Below are 21,598 nucleotides of genomic sequence, written 5' to 3' on the forward strand. Positions count from 1 at the left end.
TCACTGACCTCTCAGGCCTGGTGGCTCTAAGCTCTCTCAGAAACGTGGCCCTTTCGGGAGGAGCAGGAGGCTACCTGATCCCTGACCCCAGTCACTGACTGAGCCCTGCTCCTGGCCACACCCTGAACCCTAACTCAAGGGAGTTAGGGAGAGGGAGTCCCTGCTACCTAACACCTCAGGCTCTCTCCGAACGCATATTTCACGCGCCATGGGTGTGGCCCGTCATCTCTTTCCACATTACAAACTCCAGGCCCCACCTGGGCCATCTGGGGCCCGAGGAGCTGTGTGTATACGTGAAGAAGTTTGTATATATGTGTGTATGAGGGCTGTGTGTGTAGTATGTGGTTGTGTGCGTGTAGTCACACATACACATGTGCATTAGGTAATAATCACTAGCATCACAGGAAAGTGTGTGTGTTGCAAGCGTGTGTGTGTGTGTGTGTGTGTGTGTGTGTGTGTGTGTGTATGGGTGAGTAGTTGACTGTTTCCTGGCATTGGGAGGGTGTATACGTGTTTGTGCGTGTACACACACATACGCACGGGAGGTGACAGCACAACCGCAGGGCGCCCCTGTGTTCCTCTGCGTGGCTTAGCTGGAGTGTAGGCACAAGGGGACTTGGAGCCTTCCCGCACTCCAGAGCCCTTCATGGCTCCCGCTGACTCCACACCAGCCCAAACACCAGGCCCAAGCCCACCCTGTGCTGGATCCCCACGAGTGCCCCCAGAACTGACAGGGACCACGGACATCAGCAAGCCCTCCCCTGAAAGGACGGGAGCTCCCCTGCCCTATTCTTATGCCAGCCACAAGCTCCCTAACATCAGACTCCTGGCTGCCCAGCCCTCGCGGTAGCCGGGGCAAACAGCTGACGGTGGAGAGGGGCACAAATATTGACCAAAGCCACTCTCAGTGTTTGCTCTCAGCACAAACACTTCCTCTTCCTCGACACATCCAGCACGGGGGACACTGACTGACGACCAGTGGATACAAAGGAGGGAGATTCTCACCAGCCCCTCCTCCCTACAGCAATGGCAAGCGTGGGCAGGCGCCTGCTACGTGCACAGTGTAGCATCCTGGGTGATCTAGCCCCTTGACCCCCCTCCCCAGGGATGGGAGCTGGTTCTGCTCACCTCTGCAGCCGGTGCCTGGAACATACCGGGTGCTCAGTAAATATTCGTGGAATGAATGCATGTACGTGCACTTGGAAGACCCTTGGAACAATTATAGTGGCAGCATTTCAGGGCTTCCCCTTCACCGAAAATTCTTAAGAGTACTGTATTAGTTTCCTATTGCTGCTGTAACAAATGACGACAAACGTCATGACCTTAAACACAAATTTCTTGTCTTATATTGCTGGAAGTCAGAAGTCCAAAATGGATCTCGCTGGGCTGAAGTCAAGGTATTGGCAGAGCTTTGTTCCTTTCCAGAAACTCTAGGGGAGGATTTGTTTCTCTGCCTTTTCCAGCTTCCAGAGGCTGTTTTCACTGCATGCCTTAAGGCCTCTTCCTCCACCTTCAAACCAGCAAGTAGGGCTGAGGGCTGCTGGTGCAGCCCCCCTCTCCCATCCGCCTCCCTCTGCCATGTACAGGACCCTGATTACACTGGGCCCGCCTGGGTGATCTAGGATATTCTCCTACCTCATGGTCAGCTGACTAGCAACCTCGATCCCATCTGCAAGCGTCACATCTTTGTTCTGTAACCTAACACACAAACACATTCTGTTTTTGTATGCCGGACTCCCTGAGGGACCCTTCTTCTGCAGGCTGCCGGAACTTAGCCTACAATTTGCTCAACTACCATCAAGGGGCAAAAATGAGTTTCTTTAAGCTTCACAATCCAAACTGGCTCTCCACTGGCAGGGCTGACGGAAAAAAATATCTATAGCCAGACATTTCCACTCTGCTATGCGTTTATTTTTCTGCAGGAGAAGTAGAACTTGATTAAAGCAACCACATATACATTATTTTGTGTTATGCAAAACCTCCACTAGCGAGAAGACAAGCATTATAAACCTTCACGGACAGCCTAAGCAGGTGGCAAGTCCGGGAAGCTGGAGGCAGGAAGGGGTCTGGGGGCAAGAACAAAGCATGGCCTGGATATGGGAGCCTCGGTTCTCGCCCCTGCCCAGGCCCTGAGATCCTCGCATGGCCCTTCCCGTCCTGGGACCTCAATTTCCTCATCTTATAAGTAGAAAGGGAGTCAGAATGGGCTCATCCAAGGGGAAGTTCTAGGGCCAAGCTGGAGACTGGGCAGAGCCCCTCCCCCCCGCTCTGTGAGGTCACAGTGCCCACGACTCCACTTGACCCGGCTAGATCCCACATGACACCTTCCAGGGAACGCTAGGAGGTGGCAGCAGTGGTAATCTCTTCCCCCTTGCCAACTCCCAGAGAGCCCCAGCACCGTTTCCCTAGATTTCCTAGAGAAGGAAATTGATGCCACGGTCCTTGAGGAACCCCAGGGACCCGTGTGACCCGCCTGAGAATGCCAGACCCAGGAGGTGAGGACGGCAGCCCCTCTCTCTGCCCAGTTCTTTGCGGTTTACAAAATGCCTTTGCCCTCTCCTTGGAGGTGAGCGGGCGGTCACCGGCCACACTTGACAGAGGCAGCTACTGAGGTCAGAGAGGTCTCACTGTGGCTTTCCTAAAGTCTCCCAGCCAAGGGAGTGATGGGGCAGTCACCCTTTCCACATGTGTTTATTGAGCACCTGCTAAGCACTGAGCAGGGGGCTGGGGACACGGGGCTGCGCCAGGCGGAAGTGCTTCCTGCCCCCACGGAGGTCACCGTCCAGTGAGGGAGACGGTAAATGGGAAAACAAGCACCTCTGCCATCTGTCTGCCCACTTCTGCGCCCCCAAAAGGGGTGTATATCCCAAGAGGGTATACAAACCAGGGGCGCCTGCGTGGTTCAGTTGGTTAAGCCTTCGACTTCAGCCCAGGTCATGACCTCACAGTTTGTGAGTTTGAGCCCCACATCAGGCTCTGTGCTGACAGCTTGGAGCCTGGAGCCTGCTTCCGATTCTGTGTCTCCCTCGCTCTCTGCCCCTCCCCCGCTCACACTCTGTCTCACTCAAAAATAAAATAAAAACATTTTTAAAAATATTTTAAAAAGAGGATATACAAAACAATCTGCTGGGGTGAGGGGACAAATCATCCGAACTTCAGCGCATATTTTTAGCCCACCCTCTTTTAATTTGTAGTCCTCAAGAACATATAAATATTTGAAAAAGTAAATAATATGTTAGCACACTTGGAGCTATGCACATATATATGTATATATGGTATTATATATATATATATAATTGCTTCATAAATAAACATAAATACATCGGGGGAGTATGATAATAAATGTTTGGAGACCTTTGCCTTAAGAACTAAAGACAATTTGTTATCTCACATGCCAAGAGGTCCCAAGACGTGTGTGGTTCCAGAGCACGTTAGTTCTGTGGTTCTACAATGTCCCCTAAGATCCAGGTCCCTGCCATCTTTTTGCTCTTCCTGTCGGCCTCCTCGCTGTCACAGGCCACCAGGGTTCCAGAAGCACGAAGCATGGCTGTATAGGGTTCAAGGAGAGCGGACGTTGCTTCCTGTGGGTCTCATTTTAGCAATGAGAAAGCCTTTCCCCCAAGGCCTCTATACCCAGCCCAGCCCCACACCTCACCCCGTAGGAACTACCCCCCCCCCACCACCAGAGCCAGTCACAGCAAAGGCACTGGGAGTGTGACAGCAGGGCTTGGAGCGATCGGGATTGTCTAAAATCACATGGGGTAGGAGTGGACGAGGGACCAAAATCAGCCTCCTGCCAGTGATGGGAGTGATTGGCTTTGCGGGGATAACCACCTATGACTGCCACAGCAAACCAAGTCCTCTCCTCAAAACAGACTTGTGTTTGGGGTCGGTCAGACCTGGTATGTCCCTGATTCGCAGGCTGGTGGTCTTGGGCGAACTTGTCCGCCACTCAGTCTCTCAATCTGGAACGCGGGGACACCATGTTTCTTGAAAAAGTTATAAAATGCGATTGTGAATCTTGTTATCCCCAGGGTCGCCCAAAGAGGCCGGAACACCTGCAGGATGGCCCAGGACGCCTTGCCAAACGCGAGTGAGCAGGGAGGGACGAGAGGGGCCCTGGGGTCTTCGTGAACAGCAAGGGCCCAAGGCTCAGAGATGTCAGATGGGCAGCCCGGAGTCACCCAGCAAGGGGCGGGCTAGGGAGCAGGCGTGGCCGCACCACGCTCTGGGTGCTCCCCGTGCCTGTGGGGCGCTGACGTGACAGGCCCCGTGCTCTCTGCAGGTGATGCCATAGTGTTGCCCATCCGCATCAACGCCCCGGCCCTGAGCCTGGCCCAGTGCGTGCTGGCCTGTATCTGTACGTATACACTGAAGAGATGCCCTGGCCGTCAATGTGGGCCTGGGTGGGGGTAAGGCCTGCACTGGGCTGCAGGGGAGGAAGGGAACCCTGGAGGAGGACTTCCCAGCGAAGGTGGCAGGGGCGTCATTCCAGCCAGAGTCTCTTTGGTGGTCGGGGAGAGGGGATAGGAGGCAGACTTGCTGTTTGGAGGGGCTGACTGTCGGCCCTCCACTACTCTCCCGCCAGCCTGGCCCCTGGGGCCACTGATGAAGCCACAGAATGGTGTGACACGGTGTGCCCTCCCTTCGGGCACGGGGTCTGACCACCCCCTAAAGATCAGCCTTCTATGCCAGTGTTCACCCACCCACCCCTCCATTTCCTCATCACTCAGTCATTTCTCCAGCCATCTGTCCTCATATCCATCTGCTGTAATATCCACGCACCCCATGGGTTCACTGCGTCAGCCATCGGCCACACGTACCTTTATTTGTTACTACTCACACCCATCCAGTCACCCACCCATCCGTCCTTCCATCCATCCTTCCGTCCGCCCCTCCTCTCAACCGTCTTCCTATTCATCCACCTTCCAAACCATTCTCTTACCATTCTCCTGTCCGTTCGCGTGTCTCCCACCTACTCATCCATCCTGAACCCCAACTTTTTACCTAGCTCCATGGTGGGCAACACTGGGTACCTGGGGATAAACCAGACAAGGACTCTGCCCTTGAGAAGCCCCCAGTGTCTGGGAATGGGCATCGGCACATCCCAGGCTTCGTGTGCCCCAGAGCAGGGCTACCCTGGGCTCGATTACAAAATTGAGAGGGTCTCCCAGCAGTAGGACCTCGCCTCCTGCAAGGGTTGGTGGGATAACAACAAGGGTGTGGCTACTCCCTGCTCTCCTGCCTCCTTTGCAGCCTGGATCACCTGCCTGGCCTGCTTCCTGAGGACTCAGGCTCACCAGATTCTGTTCAACAACTGCAGGTGAGCGGGGGCAGGTGAGGGGAGGGTGACAGGGGCTGGGAACACGCAGCCCATTCCTATGGCAGTCCCCTCACTGGTCTGGATGATCCCTTGATCACCGGACCAGACCAGCCATCCCAAACCTGGCTTTTACCATATTCTCTCACCTCAGAACCCACTGTGGCTCCCCAGGGCTCCAGCACCTCAGCCCGCAACCTTCTGGAATCCTGCCCCACCCTTTCTTTCCATGCTGCTCTCACTCTGCATCCTGTTGTGGACCCATTGGGCCAGCAAGACTAGGGCTCTCACCCCCTGGGCCCGCCGTTCCCGCTCCCACCTCAGCACCAGGCGCAGGCTGTTTTTCTTCCTAGCATGCCTGTCCCTTCCTTTCCCTTCACTCTCCTGTCCCACGCAAACTCCTCCCAAGTGCTGCAAAGCTTTCCCCCTCATTCATCCATTTAGAGCCTGCATCCTAAACATCTTAAGGCCTACTCTGGGCCCAGCCTTGACCCTCACCACTCCTGAGCTCCCAGTAGGGGAAGACACCAAACCCGGTGTTAAGGGTGAGGGTGGGCAGTGTTGACTCTGAAGGTCGTAGGAGGAGGGGACGTTTGTTTGAGCTGAACCCTGAAGGGTGCGCTCACCAGGACAGAAGGGAGGGAACAGACAGTACGTAGCTGGAGACGGGTGTGAAAAGGACGTGGTGTTATGCCCAGAATTCGTGATCCCCAAAGACCACTAGGGAGCTGAGTCCGATGCAAAAGCAAAGAGCCTTTATTCGAGCTAGCTCGAGCTCAATCCCCTACCTGCACCAACGCAGCGGTGAGATACCAGGAAAAAAGAACGAGTTTCAAAAGGACAAAGGTTTTATTGGGGCCTGGGGGCAGTTGGTGAGGTAATGGCTATGGCCTCAGCCGATTGGCTGGGGAAGGGTCCTGGGGAAGGGTCCGAGTCCTGTTAGGCAGGTGAGGGAGGGTTTACTCAAGGGGAGGAGGTGTGGTCAAGGTGAAGGACACAGAACAAGATGGAGTCGGCTGGCGTAGGCCCGCCCTTTCAGTGGTGGACCACGGTCAGTGTATCTCTGATGGCCCCAAATGCTGGGGTGAGAGCTTTCTTTCCTCTGTGAGGCTGTGCAGTCACAGAACGTGGTCAGCATCTTGGAGGGGGTATCACTGCCCAGGGAGGGCCCTGCGCTTCAGGGTTGGAAGAGGGCAAGGGCCAGGCCAGTACTTGCTAGCTTATGCAAAACTCCACTTCACCTTGACCTCTGCTTCTCTCTCTTCCAGATGCAGGCTGCTCTTCCAGAAGCTCATGGAAAAGACAGGTGTTCTCGTCCTCTGTGCTTTTGGTAAGTCTCCAGGGCCCTGCCCCATCCCAGGTGGAGGTATCCCTGCGCTCTTGCCCAACCTGGGGAGGAAAAGAGTGAAGGCTGTTAATGAGTATTGCTGTGAGGATTAAATTAACCGATGACCAAGAACATGTTTTGAACACTAAGAAAAGTGCTGAAAACTCAAGTTCTCCCCCCAACCGTGGTATGATCGTTATTACTTGTTTCTGAGCTTCAGCGGATTCCTTCCAACCACTGCTGCCACCTCCCAGGTCGCAGCTTTGCTTTCTCGAACAAAGGAGTCTCCTCCCTCCTCTCGAGTACACTGGCCCAAGGAGGCAGGGCAGTGGGGTGGGGGTGGGGTTGAGAGAATGTCTTAGGAAATTCGAAATTCCTAGGAAACTTAACAAATAAGTTTTTTTTTTTAATTTTTTTTTTCAACGTTTACTTATTTTTGGGACAGAGAGAGACAGAGCATGAACGGGGGAGGGGCAGAGAGAGAGGGAGACACAGAATCAGAAACAGGCTCCAGGCTCTGAGCCATCAGCCCAGAGCCTGACGCGGGGCTCGAACTCACAGACCGCGAGATCGTGACCTGGCTGAAGTCGGACGCTTAACCGACTGCGCCACCCAGGCGCCCCAACAAATAAGTTTTTTTAAAAAATAACAGCTTTATTGAGATATAGTTCACATACCAGAAAGATCACCATTCTAAAGTGTACAATTCAGTGATTTTTAGTATATTCACAAAGTTTTGCAGCCATCGCTGTTATCAAATTCCAGTATTTTCACTGCACCCAAAAGAACCCCCCACCCCAGTCCCAGACAGTTGGTTCCCATTCCCCCTCACCCCAGTCTTAGGCGACCAATCACTAATCTATTTTCTGTGACTATGGATTTGCCTATTCTGGATATTTAATATAAATAGAATCATACACTATGTGGTCTTTGTGGCTTCTTTCACTTGTCATAATGTTTTCAAAGTTCATCCATGGCATGGCATACATCAGCATTTCCTCCTTTTTTATGGCTGAAAATAGTCCATTGTTTGGATGTGCCACATTTTGCTTATCTGTCCATCGGTTGATGGATATTACGGTTGTTTCTGCTTTTTGACTACCATTAGTAACGTTCCTGTGAATGATTCTGTAAAATGTTTGTGTGGACATGTGTTTTAAATTATCTTGGGTGTCTATTTAGAAGTGGAATTTCTGGCCAAACTTTTTCCCAAAGTAGCTGTACCACCTTAACATCCCCCTCCGGCACGTATGAGGGTTCCAATTTCTCTGCCTCCTCACCAACACTGGTTATTACCTGTCTTTAATTTTATGGGGCGCCTGGGTGGCTCAGTCGGTTGAGCGTCTGACTTCGGCTCAGGTCATGATCTCACGGTCTGTGAGTTCAAGCCCCACGCCGGGCTCTGTGCTGACAGCTCGGAGCCTGGAGCCTGTTTCGGATTCTGTGTCTCCCTCTCTCTGACCCTCCCCCGTTCATGCTCTGTCTCTGTCTCAAAAATAAATAAACGTTAAAAAAAAATTAAAAAAAAAATTTTAGCCATGAAGTGTGGTACCTCATTGTAGTTTTTATTTCATTTGTCTAATGGCTAATGATGTTAAGCACCTTTTCATATACTTATTGGCCAATTATAGGTCTTCTTTGGAGAAATGTCTATTCAGTCTTGGCCCATTTTTAAATTGGGTTGTCTGTTTATTATTGAGTTTTAAGGGTTCCTTGTATGGTCTGGATAGAAGTCCCTTATCGGATATACAATTTGCAAATATTTTCTCCCATTCTGTGGGTTGTCTTTTCACTTTCTCTTGATGGTGTCCTTTGCAGCACAAATTTTTTAAATTTTGATGAAGTCCACTTTATCCATGTTTTCTTTTTCCATAGGTACTTTAATGTCAGGTGCAAGAAACTAGTGCTTGACCCAAAGCTATAAAAATTTACTCCCACTTTTTCTTCCAAGATTTGTATAGTTGTAGCCTTTACATTTAGGTCCATGATTCATTTTTGAGTTAATTTTTGCATATATTGTGAGGTAAGAGTCCAACTTTGTTATTTTGAATGTAGATATCCAGTTGTTCCATTTATTGAGAAAACTATTATTTCTCTTACTGAATTGTCTGCTACCCTTATTGAAAATCAATTGACCATAAATGTGAGAGTTTAGTTCTGGACTCTTAATTTTACTCCTTTGATCTATGTGTCTATCTATTTGCCATCTATCTATTTGTCTATCTATTTGCCATCTCTCTATTTGTCTATCTACCCTGGATTAATTGCTATAACTCTGTAATAAGTTTTGAAATCCAGCATTATGAGTTCTCCAACTTTGTTCTTTTTAAATTGTTTTGGCTATTATAGTCCCTTACATTTTCATATGGATTTTAGCATCAATTTTTCCATGTCTTAAAAAAAAAAAGGACATAGGTATTTTGAGGGAGTTTGCATTGATTCATAGATGAATTTGGGGAGTAGTGTCACCTAAACAATATTAAGTTTTCCAATCCATGAACATGGGCTGTCTTTCTATTATTGATATATCTCTATGTTGTCTTTAATTTCTTCTAATGATGTTTTGTATCTTTTAGAGTGCAAAGTTTATACTTCTGTTGAGTTTATTCCAAGTATTTTATTCTTTGAGATGCTATTGTAAATTGAGTTGTTTTCTTAATATCATTTTCAGGGGCGCCTGGGTGGCGCAGTCGGTTAAGCGTCCGACTTCAGCCAGGTCACGATCTCGCGGTCCGTGAGTTCGAGCCCCGCGTCAGGCTCTGGGCTGATGGCTCAGAGCCTGGAGCCTGTTTCTGATTCTGTGTCTCCCTCTCTCTCTGCCCCTCCCCCGCTCATGCTCTGTCTCTCTCTGTCCCAAAAATAAATAAACGTTGAAAAAAAAATTTAAAAAAAAATATCATTTTCAGATTATTTATTGCTTGTGTTGAAAAATATAATTGATTTTCATATACTGATCTTGTATCCCGCAACCTTGCTGAACTCATTTATTGCTCCAGTCATAGATACTTTAAGATTCTGTATGCAAGGTTGTGTCATCTGCCTTTTATTTCTTTTTCTTGACTAATTGACCTGGCTAGAACCTACATGACAATGTTAAATAGAAATGGCAAGAGTAGACATAATTGTTTTGTTACTGATTTTAGGAAGAATGCATCCAATATTTTACCATTAAGTGTTTTTTAGCTGGGGGATTTTCATAAATGGGCTTTATCAGATTGTGGGAGTTCCATTCTATTCCTGATTTGTTGATTGTTTTATCATTAACAATGAATAGGTTTTAAAGAGCTTTAATAATGGCTTGAATGGTAGGATTTAAGGCAACACAGAGATTATAAAATACAGGGAACATTATCCCATTTTCTTCTCTTCATCAATTATCCCCAGTAGAGTTGGAGCAGGGGAGAGAGAGGGGACATGGATTATTTGGTTTATGTGAGACACTCTACATATACGATATCATTTGATCATGAAGTGGATATTACTGTTGGTCCCATTTTAGGAGGAAGAAATTCCCAGAGGAGGAAATTGAGGTATAGAGAGATTAAGTAAATTCTTCCAAAGTTGTACAATGTTAGTAAGTGCCAAAGCTGGGATTTGAGTCTAGATGCCTTAACTCCAGAACCTAAGCTTTTAACTTTTCATCTTAAATGTCTCATTCTCATTCTCCTGGCCCCACAGGATTCTGGATATTTTCTATGCACGTACCGTCTAAAATGGAAGTCTGGCAGGTAAGTGTGTGCTCTCTTCAGGTCTCAGCACTGACTGGCCGAACCCCAACTAGTCAATGCTGCCTACATCAGCTTCTCTCACTCTCATCACATCTGGAAACTGATCAGTTCCTGACTCATTCCAGCCCCAAATCTCTGTCTTTGCGATGCCACCCACCTGGAACCTATCTCTCTCACCAAAATGTGACTTTAAAGACCAGATTCAATAGTCCATCCTACAGAATGGCTCTCCTGCCTCTCCCTCCCAGAGGTGACCTATCTTTCCTTTATCAAATCTCCCTCCTAGAGAACGATAGTGAGAATGGAACACAATTCTCTCTACTCAAGGCAGTTTGTTTTGTTCAAATGAAATGAGATCATTTGCTTTGTGGTTACTGGGGAGAAAGGAGGAGGAAATCAGGGCTAGCGCTCCCTGTCAGAGGACAACAAAGAGTCTCAGAATGCTTAAGGAGAAAAGAGATCTGATGAGCTTGTCCTTCCCTTGCCCTTCCCTACTCTTTTCTCCTTATAAACTCCTTCATATACTTCAAGATCCAGCTAAAATGTCACTTCCCCCAGAAATACCAGGTGGAGGTGATGACATTCCCCTTTCCTCCCACAATTTTCTCTAATCATGAATGCAATCATGACATTTTCCCAACTTTTTTGGGTGCTCTTGAAGGCAGAGCCACGTCTAATTCACTCCAGTGATGTCCACCTCAGGACTGGGCAGAAAGTTGCCACTATCAGTATTGGTTAATTGGATGATCAGATGGAAATGTGGAATGGAGGGAGAATGGATGACACGATAGAAGTGATGGATGTAGGGATGTGGGAAAATGGCTGGGGGGATAGATGTATGGATGAATGGAAGACTGAATGGATGAGAAAATGGACAGATGGACAGATAAGAGGGCAGATTAGCTATATGGATGGATAAATGGATGGATGGATGGGTGGATGGATGGATGGATGGATGGACAGATGGTTAAGGGGAGTTTGGATAGATGGGAGGGTAGATAGATGGGAGGATGAATTGATTGATGAAAGGGTATTGACAATATATAAGGTAAGTTATATGAATGGGAGGGTGGATAGGAGGGATGAGGCAGGTTGGATAAGTGGAGGAGTATATGTGTGAGAAAGGGTGGTTGGATGGGCTGGTGGATAGGTGGAAGGGTGGATGAATGTGGATTTGGAAGGATCGACTTAAAATGGAGGATACACTGAATTTTGGATAGATGGTAGGTGAGTGGATGGATGGAAGAGTAAATGGGAAGGCAGATGAATGGATGGATTTATGGTTGTGGGAGATTGAATGGAGGAAATTCTATTGGGCCCAGATGAGGCCATCTGAAAAAGATCCCTTGTTTCTGCAACACCCTACCAGGATGACAGCATAGATAGTCCACTGCAGAGCTTGAGGTAAGAAGAATCTGCTAAATAATCTTACTATCACCTAAAAACCAGAACTATATCCAGGACCTGTAAGGTATTGGCTAAGAATGTGGGCTCCACAGTCAGATAAACCTAGGTTTAAATCTCAGCTCCCATACTTCCTACTTGGCTAAACTTTTGCAAGTCACTTCACCTCTCTGGGCCTTCAACTCCTCATTTATGAGATGAGACATAACACCCACCTTGCTCTGGGTAATTATGAACGTTAAAGATGTCAACTGTCCTGAATAAATCACACTCAGCAAGTGGAAGCTGAGAAGAAATTTTAACCAACAGTATACCACCTGGTGGCATCATCCTTAATTGCAAACAAAATAGGAATATTTGGAAGGAATGAGTTAAATTTAAAGATATTCCAAGTAGGAGGAAGAGACAAGAACCTGCTGGGTAGGGTCAGGGATGGGCCCAGAAGAGTAAGGAAATGTGAAGCTAGTTCTTTGTAGGTTGACTGACACAGATAGAAGCTGAGGGTGACAATAGCAGCATTGCAAATCAGTCACTCCATGTTCTCACTCCTTTCTTGTAAGAATGTACCAGGAGAAGGTGCGGCATCACTCTGGGGAAATCCAGGACCTCCGAGGTAACATGACACAACTCATTGCCAAGCTCCAGTTGATGGAAGCCATGTCAGATGAGGTGAGATACTGGCCATTCTGCTCCCAAACATCTGATTTCTTTGTTTGATGCCCTTCTTCCTATTTCCCAGCTTTTGGTGGAGCACATCCCCCAATAATTTCCTGGGAAAGAGTTAAATAAGAGGCATATTAATTTGCTTAGAACTTGCACATTTGGAAATATCTTTATTCTACCCTTGCATTTGATTGATAGTTTGGCTGGGTATAGAATTCTAGATAGGAACTATTCCCCTGAACATTTTGAAAGAATTCCACTGTTGTGTTCTAGTTATACTGCTGCTGTTGAGAAGTCTGTTAGTGCTCTTATTATTGGTCCATTGAGTGTGATCTGTTTTTTTATCTCTGGGAGTTTGTATGATGTTCTTTTTATCCACAGTGTTGCATATTTAACCTGCTTGAGATTGGATTGCTGAGCTTATTGGATCTGCAGATTTATTTCTTCAATAGTTGCTAAAAATGCTTAGCTATTGTTTCTTAAAATATTGTTTCTTCCCCATTATCTATCTCCTCTCCTAGAACTCCAGTTACATCTATGCTAGACTGTTAGAGTGTGTTCCACATAATTCTTATGCTACTACCTGATGTGTTTGATTTTCATTCTTTTTCTCTATGTGCTTGAGTTTTGATATTTTCTATTCACATTTGTTTAAGTTTGCTACTAATCCTGTATTCTGTTCTGTCCAATCTACTGTTAAATTTTTCCATTAAGTTCTTAATTTCATATATTGCATTGTTTTAGAATACATATTTGATTCTTTTCATAAATTTTAATTCTATGGTGAAATTCTCCAACATCTTACCTATGTCGTCCATTTTTTCTTTCTTTTATTTAATATATTGTTGTAGTAATTTTTATATCCTTATCTGCTAAGTCCAATATCTGGATCATCTATGATCTTTTTCTATTGTTGTTTTTCTTTGGAGTATCAATCATATGGTATTGTCTTTTCATGTCCAGTAATTTTTTAGTGTTTTTCTGGACATTGTATACAAAAGAACTCTGTGCTCCAGATAGGTATAACTTCAACTAGAGAGAGTTCCCCATTTTCTTTGTAAGGAAGATGAGTACACTTATCACTTCTATGTAGATGTTCATTGAGCTGTTTCAAACCTGGGTAGCAATTTGTGTAAGATCTAGTCAGATGTTTTCAGCCTAACCCTTTAGTGCCCTTCCCATGCAGCTTCAAACTTTTGGTAGATATCTTGATGGGAAAGACTGACCATATGTCTGAGGCTTCTCAAGTCTCCAATTAAAAAAAAAAATTAAAAAAGTTTTTGTTTGTTTTAAACTTATTTATTTAATATGAGAGAGAAAGGGAGTGAGCACGAACAGAAAAGGGGCAGACAGAGTAGGAAAGAGAGACTCCCAAGCAGGCTCCACACTGTCAGCAACAGAGCCTGATGCTGGGCTTGAACTCATGCACTCTGAGATCACAACCTGAGCCGAAATCAAGAGTTGGACACTTAATGGACTGAGCCACCCAGGCACCCCTCTCAAGTCTCCAATTTTGTCTCCCAGCCCTGCATGAATGCAAAATCTGCAGCCCTAGTGGTAACCGTCTCTGCCAGGGGCAAGCTTGGATTCTCAGCCTCTAATTGTGCCCATAATTGGTTTAGTGCCTCCAGGTGCGGCTACAGCCTCTCAGTATTGATTCACCACTCCTTCTAGGGCAGCGGTTCTCAAAGTGTGGCTCCCATATCAGGAACATCAGCATTACCTGGGAAAATGTTAGAAATTCAAATTAATGGGCCCCCTCAGACCTACTGAGGATGGGAGCCAATCATGTATGTTTCAACAAGCCCTCCAATGTTTCTGATATATATACTAAGAAGATGTTTGCAAGGCTTTAATCTCTTGCTTATTTTGTTTTGGGGTCCCTTCACGGAAAGGGGCTTGGTTTCTAAGCATTATGAGACTGGGAAGTTTTAATATGTCTTTCAGAAGCTTTCAAGTTAGCTCTTTGGCCTCTTCAATAGTTCTGGGTTTCAGTTAACATCTTATGGGGAAAACTGTTCAGGTTTGAGGTTCATCAAGTCTCCAATTTTGTCCTTTTAGTCCTGTGTGTCTATTAAAATCTTTGCTGCCTTCTCTTTCACCAATAGCAGCCACTGTCCAGCCTATGCCCATGTCTTCAGCCCATGCCCAGAATCATCAAATGCCCCCAGGCATTAAAAAATTGTTCATGAATTTCGGAATGGTTCTCTCCTCTCTAGAATTTTAATACATCTGGTCCTCATTGCTCCCATAGCTCAGTGGTGGCTTTACAATATGATTTCGTAAACTATCTGGTTTTACTAGTTGTTTTTAGTGGGAACATTGATCCTCTGTAACTTACTATATATCTTCCCTGGAAGCCCTACATCTCACCTTACATCTTAAATGTCATGATAATTTGCCTATGGGCTAGCTACCCTTGGGGCCCTTTCAATCTGGAAACTCATGCCCTTTAGTCCTAAAAAGTGTTCTTTAATTGTGTGATTAAATGGATGTATCCCCTCCCAGCCATATTTGGTTTATTCTCATTTTTGAAACTCCTATTATTTGGATGTTAAATTCTTGAACTAATCCTCTTTCTCTCATTTCTTCCTGTTTTCTTCTATTTGTTATGATATGAGAAAATAGTCTCAGCTTTATCTTCCAAAACTTCTATTGAGTTTTTCATTTCTGCTAACATAGTCTGAATTCCTAAGAACTTCATTTTTGCTCTCTGGGTGTTCTTTTTCATAGATCCATATTCTTGTTTTATGGATACAACATTTTTTCTTACCGTTTGGAGCTTAGGCAGGTCATCAACCTTTCTGAGTTTCCATATCAACAAATCCCTGCTGTGTAGCACCGTGGCTGGTCTAGTTACTACTGCCACATAGCAAACCACTCCAAAACTTAGTGGTGCAAAACAATTGTTTTATTATGCGCAGAGATTGCGTGGGTCAGGGATCCAAACGGAGTGCAGTGGGGGTGGTTTGTCACTGTTCCACAATGTCTGAGGCCTCACCTGGGAAGACTTGAAGGCTGGGGGTGACTTGGCATCTGGGTCTGGACCCATCTGGAAGCATCTTCACTCACATGTCTAGAAGTTGACATTGGCTATCAGCTGGGAACTCAGGGCTGTTGACTAATGCAACCATAGGTGGGCGCTCAATGTTGTGTGGGCTTCCTCACAGCTTGGCAGCTCCAAGAATGAGCCTCCCCATGAAATAGAGCTGTATCCCCTTTTAGGCTTAGCCCAGAAGTCACACGGCATCACCTCTGCCATAGCCTCAGGCCCCCCCAGACTTATGGGAGGGAACCTTAGCCCCAACTCTCAATGGGAAGAGTGTCAAAGTCATATTGAAAGAAGGGTGTGGAGTGGGAGACCTGGTTGTGGCCACAGTTTTGAAGAGTCTAATAAAAATAATAGCCAGCATTGGGGCACCTCGGTGGCTCAGTTGGTTAAGCGCCGACTTTGGCTCAGGTCATGATCCCACAGTTGGTGGATTCGAGCCCCACCTCAGGCTGTGCTGACAGCTCAGAGCATGGAGCCTGCTTTGGATTCTGTGTTTCCCTCTCTGCGTCTGCCCCTCCGCCACTCGTGCTCTGTTTCTCTCTGTCTCTCAAAAATAAATACACATTAAAAAAAAATAGTGGCCAGCATTTACTGAGTACCAAGCATGCTAAGTGCTTTGCAGCCTTTATCTGGCAGGAGAGTGTAGTAGCTCAGAGCCCAAACACTGGAACCAAACTGCCTGGCTCTGCCTCTTACCAGCTGTGTGACCTTGGACACCTTACCCTTTTGTGCCCCAGTATTCTCATCTTTAAAATGGAAGTGATGGGGCACCTGGGTGGCTCAGTCAGTTGAGTGTCTGACTTCAGCTCAGGTCACGATCTCGCGGTCTGTGAGTTCCAGCCCCGCATCGGGCTCTGGGCTGATGGCCCAGAGCCTGGAGCCTGCTTTCGATTCTGTGTCTCCCTCTCTCTCTGCTCCTCCCCCATTCATGCTCTGTCTCTCTCTGTCTCAAAAATAAATAAACATTAAAAAAATAACATAACATAAAATAAAATAAAATAAAATAAAATGGAAGTGATAATAGCACATACCTCCTGGGGCTGCTGTGAGGGGATAAGAGTGAACTACGTGACACTGAGGACAGTCCTGGCACACGGTAGCAGCCTTACAAGCGTTAGCTCTAGTCCTCACAGCGGCAAGAGGAGGACGTAATTATCATCCCCATGTTACAGACAAGAAGGTCAAGACTCAGAGGGGCGGTAACTAGCCCAAAGCCCCACAGCAGTAAAAGTCTGTCTGACTCCAGATGTCCTGCCCTTAACTTCCCTGAGACTCTGGTCCTACGTGTGACCCCGTCGTGGTGCGTGTGGAAGCACTGAGTAGACCCAGTGGGTGGGATAGTGATGGCACCATGTCACCCGGGCCTCCTCACAGTGTAGTGACCGGTGGTCTTGTGCCAGGACCAGCTACGGCCTCCACAGGCAGGGGTAAGCAGTTAGGGACACGAGGATACCTGCAGCCACCTGTCACCGGGTGCGAACCCGCACGTGGACAGGATCTATAAGAACACACCGGCACACGGTTTGTGTTTTCTGCCTTCTCAGCAAAAAATGGCCCAGAAAATAATGAAGATGATACAAGGAGATTATATTGAAAAGCCAGACTTTGCCCTAAAGTCTATCGGTAAGCGACTCCCCCTCACCGCCCCCACCCAACAGCCTGCCTCAAGGGTCCTCAGAAACTCTTCAGTGGGTGGATTTCAGTTCTGGTCTGGTATCCTCTGCTCCTGGCAAGTTCATGCTCAGAGCTAGCCTCTGCCCCCCAGACGACTTTTTTTTTGCTACAATTTTCTATTTTCTCTAAAGGGGGCTGAGGTGGGGAGGGGAGGCCCTCCACTCCCCCACCCCTCCAAACCCAGAGGCCGGCAGAGCCAGGGAGACTGACCGTCTAAAAAAACCAACGCAGGCCCAGTTGTAGTTGGGAATCAGTGTTGCGGGAAACCGAAGCAGGTGACTGGCATGGAGGGGACCTGGGCAGAGGCCTGTGCGGAAGGATGTTTGAGTTGAGACCTGGCGAGGAGGGAAAAGTCTTCCAGATCCAGGGGAACCCATGTGAACGGTCCTCCTGTGACAGCGCAGCAGGAGTGTGGGGGCGGGGGGACACACGGAAGGAGGAGAGGTGGGGCCGGCCAGGCAGCACCAGCTGACCCAGGCCCAGGGGCACGTGGGGTCAGAGGGCACTGGCTTACGCGCTCTCGGGGCCTCACTCGACCTCTCGGAGCCAGAGTGTCCTCCTCTGTGAAGCAGGTACAGCAAGAGCCACGGAAATCATAATGAGGCTGGCTGGAAGGACTTTGTTGTATTGACTCACTTCAACCTCCCAACAGCCCCGTGAGGTAGGGGGGTGTTACCACGATTATGGCTTCTATTATTACTCCCATCACCCAGGGAACGTCTTAAGTTTACAGAGAGCCAGTGACTCACCTAAAATGTTCGCCCGGCACGTGCTCAGTGCCCAATTTGACACCGTCACTCCCACACAGGGGCCTCCATCGACTTTGAGCAAACGTCTGCCACGTACAACTACGACAAGGCTCGCTCCTGCTGGAACTGGATCCGGCTATGGAACTACGCGCAGCCCCCGGACGTGATCCTCGAGGCAGGGGGAATGGGGGGCCTGGCGGGGGGGGGGAGTGTCAGGGTCCTGGGGGCAGGACCTGGAAGCAGACACTGGGGGTGCGCACAAAGTGGGTGGGGGCCCGGGGTGGGGCTAGGGATAGGAACAGGAGACAGAGACGCGATAGGGGCAAGGGGCAAGAATAGACAGCAGGAACCACGGGGGGACTGGGCAGGAGCAGGGGCGGGCGCTGGGCAGGGACAGTCTGCTTTGGCACTGGAAGGGGGCCCTTCAAGACTTGAGGGTCAAGGAACCCTCGTGGCCCCAAGCAGGCCCTGGCCTGCCCTGCACTGGGCTGACGGGAAGGTTCATTCTTACTGTCAGCAATCAGGGGAGCTTCCTGGAGTTGGTGGCGCTGGAGCCAAGTTGTGTAGATGGAAGGATCCGGCTCACCCAGGAGGCAAAGGAGGTCTAGGGGAGCCAGGGTGGGATGAGGAATTCACCTTAACCCACCCACCCAGCATAGCCCCCATCGCACCTGCCCCTTCCAGCCCAACGTGACACCCGGCAACTGCTGGGCCTTCTCGGGTGACCGAGGCCAGGTGACCATCCGAATGGCCCAGAAGGTCTACCTGTCCAACCTGACGCTGCAGCACATCCCCAAGACCATCTCACTGTCGGGCAACCTGGACACTGCTCCCAAGGACTTTGTCATTTACGTGAGCACGCCCCCACAGGGAGCAATGCTTAACTAAGGAGACAGCCTCGTCTGGCGGGATTCCATGCACTCTGTCTGCACAACCCAAGCAAGCTAGAGGGGCTGGATGAGGCTTAGTTAAGGCTGAGAATGGCCAGGTTCAGCGTTGATCACAGCCTTTAAGGATAGGAGATAAACAGCCACTTTATTTCAACCCAAGCTTTTCAGAGCCAATTTAGTCTTCGGAGACACTGATAAGGAAACTGAGGTCCAGAAAAGGGTCAGGGAAACACCCAAAACCTACAACTCAGTGGCATAATTAGAAGAGGACCCTCAGCCTTTTGATTCCCAATCCAGTGCTCTTTCCTATCTATTCCTCTGTGCTGTGATGCAGTGGTGCCCAAAGAGGTAGGGAGTTCCCCATCCTGGGAGGTATGCAAGTCTCAGCTGGAGAGGGGCAACACCCTCTGAAGGCCCTCCCCGTACCTGACCCTTTTGCCTTGGTTCTGGTTCCACAGGGCATGGAAGGCTCTCCCAAGGAGGAGGTGTTCCTGGGGGCGTTTCAGTTTCAGCCGGAAAACATCATCCAGATGTTCCCGCTCCAGGTACCTGAGAAAGGCTGCCTACGTTGAGCACACAGCAAATGTGCACCATGTGCAGGGCTTTCCCCAGGAGCCCCATTTCATCCACTGACAGCCTCGCAGTGCACACTTGTCACTAACTCACGTGACAAACAAGGAAACCGAGGCTCAGAGTATGGAGCCATTGCCCAGGGCCAAAAGTGGGACCCGGAGGAGACCTGTCCAGCTTCTAGCAGTGCGTTGTCTCCCTGACTTGCCCAGGAGCACTCCCGTGGCAGTTCCTCCCGTGGCAGTTCCTCCCGTGGACAGGAACTCTTGAACAGGGGGACCGCTTTAGCATCTCCGTACTGGGAGGCCCCGTCGTCAGCACCTGATCTAACCACAGCAGGGCAAACTGGGGCCTGAAGGGGAGGGAGTCGGGGACAGGAGCAGGACACAGCGGGGTGGCTGCTAGAATGGCCCTGAGACTCAGCGGAATGTCAACACTTGGGAATCAGTGATACTGCTCCAAATCCTGGTACCACAAATCTGCATGATCTTGGGCCATTCCCTTCGTCTCTGTGCCTCAGTCTCCCCTGGTATAATTCCCTGGAAGGTTAAGAGCATCCAGAGAGATCTCAGAGGCCAAGCCCCAGCTTCTGCACCGGGCTCTGTCCCCTCTCAAGGAGGAGGCGTGCTCACCGAGTATCTCCTACAGGCCAGCTAGCTCCAGGGCCTGGTCTCATGGGAAGATATTACCGCCCCCCCACCAGCCCATCTTACAGAGCGGGGAAACTGAAGCCCCAAGAGGGGCAGTGACTTGTCCCGGGGTCCCACAGCCATCTGTCCAGGGCCCCGAGGCTGGGACACTTTCCCCATCACGGTATATCTGTCTTTCTCACCTCAGTACCTTCCATCCCAACCCCTGAGTACCAACTTCCTGTGCGGCTTCGGGACAGTTCATTCCGCTCTCTGAGCCTCAGTTTCTCCACCTGTGAAATAGGAGGGTTCCCTTCCACTCCCAAACACCTCTCTGGACAGGCAGAGTGGAGGCCAATGGCCTCATGTCTGTGACTCTTCCAGAACCAGCCTGTCCGAGCTTTTGGTGCTGTCAAGGTGAAGATCTCAAGCAACTGGGGGAACCCACGCTTCACCTGCCTGTACCGAGTGCGCGTGCACGGCTCCGTGACCCCACCTCGACAGCTCTAGAGAGCAGCCTGCTCAGAGCTCCTACCCAGAGAGAGATTAAAGTTTATTCTTTGCAGCCCAGCCCAAGTCGAAATGTCTTTTTGGCTCCAAAGAGTGAGGGTGGGCTAGCATGTGACGTCTGAGGCCACACTTAGCGATGCTCAGTCTCATCCTGGGTGTCCAGGCACCCTCGCAACAGCCCCATGAGGCCCCATTTCACAGATGGGGACAGTGAAGGCACTGAGCAAAAACTTGCCAGAGGTCACAGCTCACAAAGGGCAGCACCAGGATTCAAACCCAGCCAGTCTCATCCTTGTACATACGTCATCTCCCTGGCTTCGAGTCACGCTCTGCCCCTGACCAGGGGCGACTTTGGGCAAGACCCAGCCCTCTCGGGGCCTCACTCTCCAGGTGTACAACAGGAACAAGATTACGGCTGTTGTATTAGATGAGGTGGGAGATGAGAGGTCCCACCCTTGCCCAGCACAGAGTGTTTCAACATCACACAGACCATTTACTGGGTGGCATCAGACAGGACACACACCCTCTCTGGACCTCAGTTTTTCCAGGTATACACATATCTATTCCATGTTGTGCCTCCAAAGATAGTGTGTAAACAAAGTAAAAAGACAACCCACGGAATGGTAGAAAATATTTCAAATTATATAAGGGATTCACATCTGGAACATATAGACTCCTAAAACTCAGCCACCACCACAACAAAAAAATCAATTCAAAAATGGGCAAAGGGGGCACCTGGGTGGCTCAGTTGGTTAAGCGTCTGACCCTTTATCTTGGCTCAGGTCATGATCTCTCATTTCATGAGTTCGAGCCCCACATCAGGCTCTGCGCTGACAGCAAGGAGCCTGCTGGGGATTCTCTCCCTCCCCCTCTCTCTCTCTGCCCCTCCCCCACTCGTGTTCTCTCTCCCCCCACCCTCTCTCAAAATATATAAATGAACTTATAAAAAATGGGCAGAGGACTTGAATAGACATTTCTCCCAAGAAATATGCAATGGCCAATAAGCACATGCAACGTCACTAATCATTAGTGAAATGCACATCAAAACTCCAGTGAGATCCCACCTCACACCCATTAGGATA

The 21,598-nt window shown here is 48.8% G+C and overlaps 1 protein-coding gene across 1 annotated transcript; it reads left to right on the forward strand.

Moving 5' to 3' along the window:
- The first annotated feature begins 2,289 nt into the window (after positions 1–2,289).
- SUN5 (Sad1 and UNC84 domain containing 5) lies at positions 2,290–20,576 on the forward strand. The gene is made up of 13 exons (XM_011280846.4): positions 2,290–2,495; positions 4,035–4,093; positions 4,286–4,360; positions 5,257–5,323; positions 6,589–6,650; positions 10,326–10,375; positions 11,745–11,779; positions 12,340–12,448; positions 17,039–17,117; positions 17,977–18,092; positions 18,602–18,769; positions 19,266–19,352; positions 20,391–20,576. The coding sequence occupies exons 1-13, from the start codon at positions 2,431–2,433 to the stop codon at positions 20,514–20,516; spliced, it is 1,098 nt and encodes a 365-aa protein (XP_011279148.1). The 5' UTR covers positions 2,290–2,430; the 3' UTR covers positions 20,517–20,576.
- Positions 20,577–21,598: the final 1,022 nt, after the last annotated feature.

The sequence above is a fragment of the Felis catus genome, chromosome A3 (assembly GCF_018350175.1).
Source record: "Felis catus isolate Fca126 chromosome A3, F.catus_Fca126_mat1.0, whole genome shotgun sequence".
In the NCBI taxonomy this organism is placed as follows: domain Eukaryota; kingdom Metazoa; phylum Chordata; class Mammalia; order Carnivora; family Felidae; genus Felis; species Felis catus.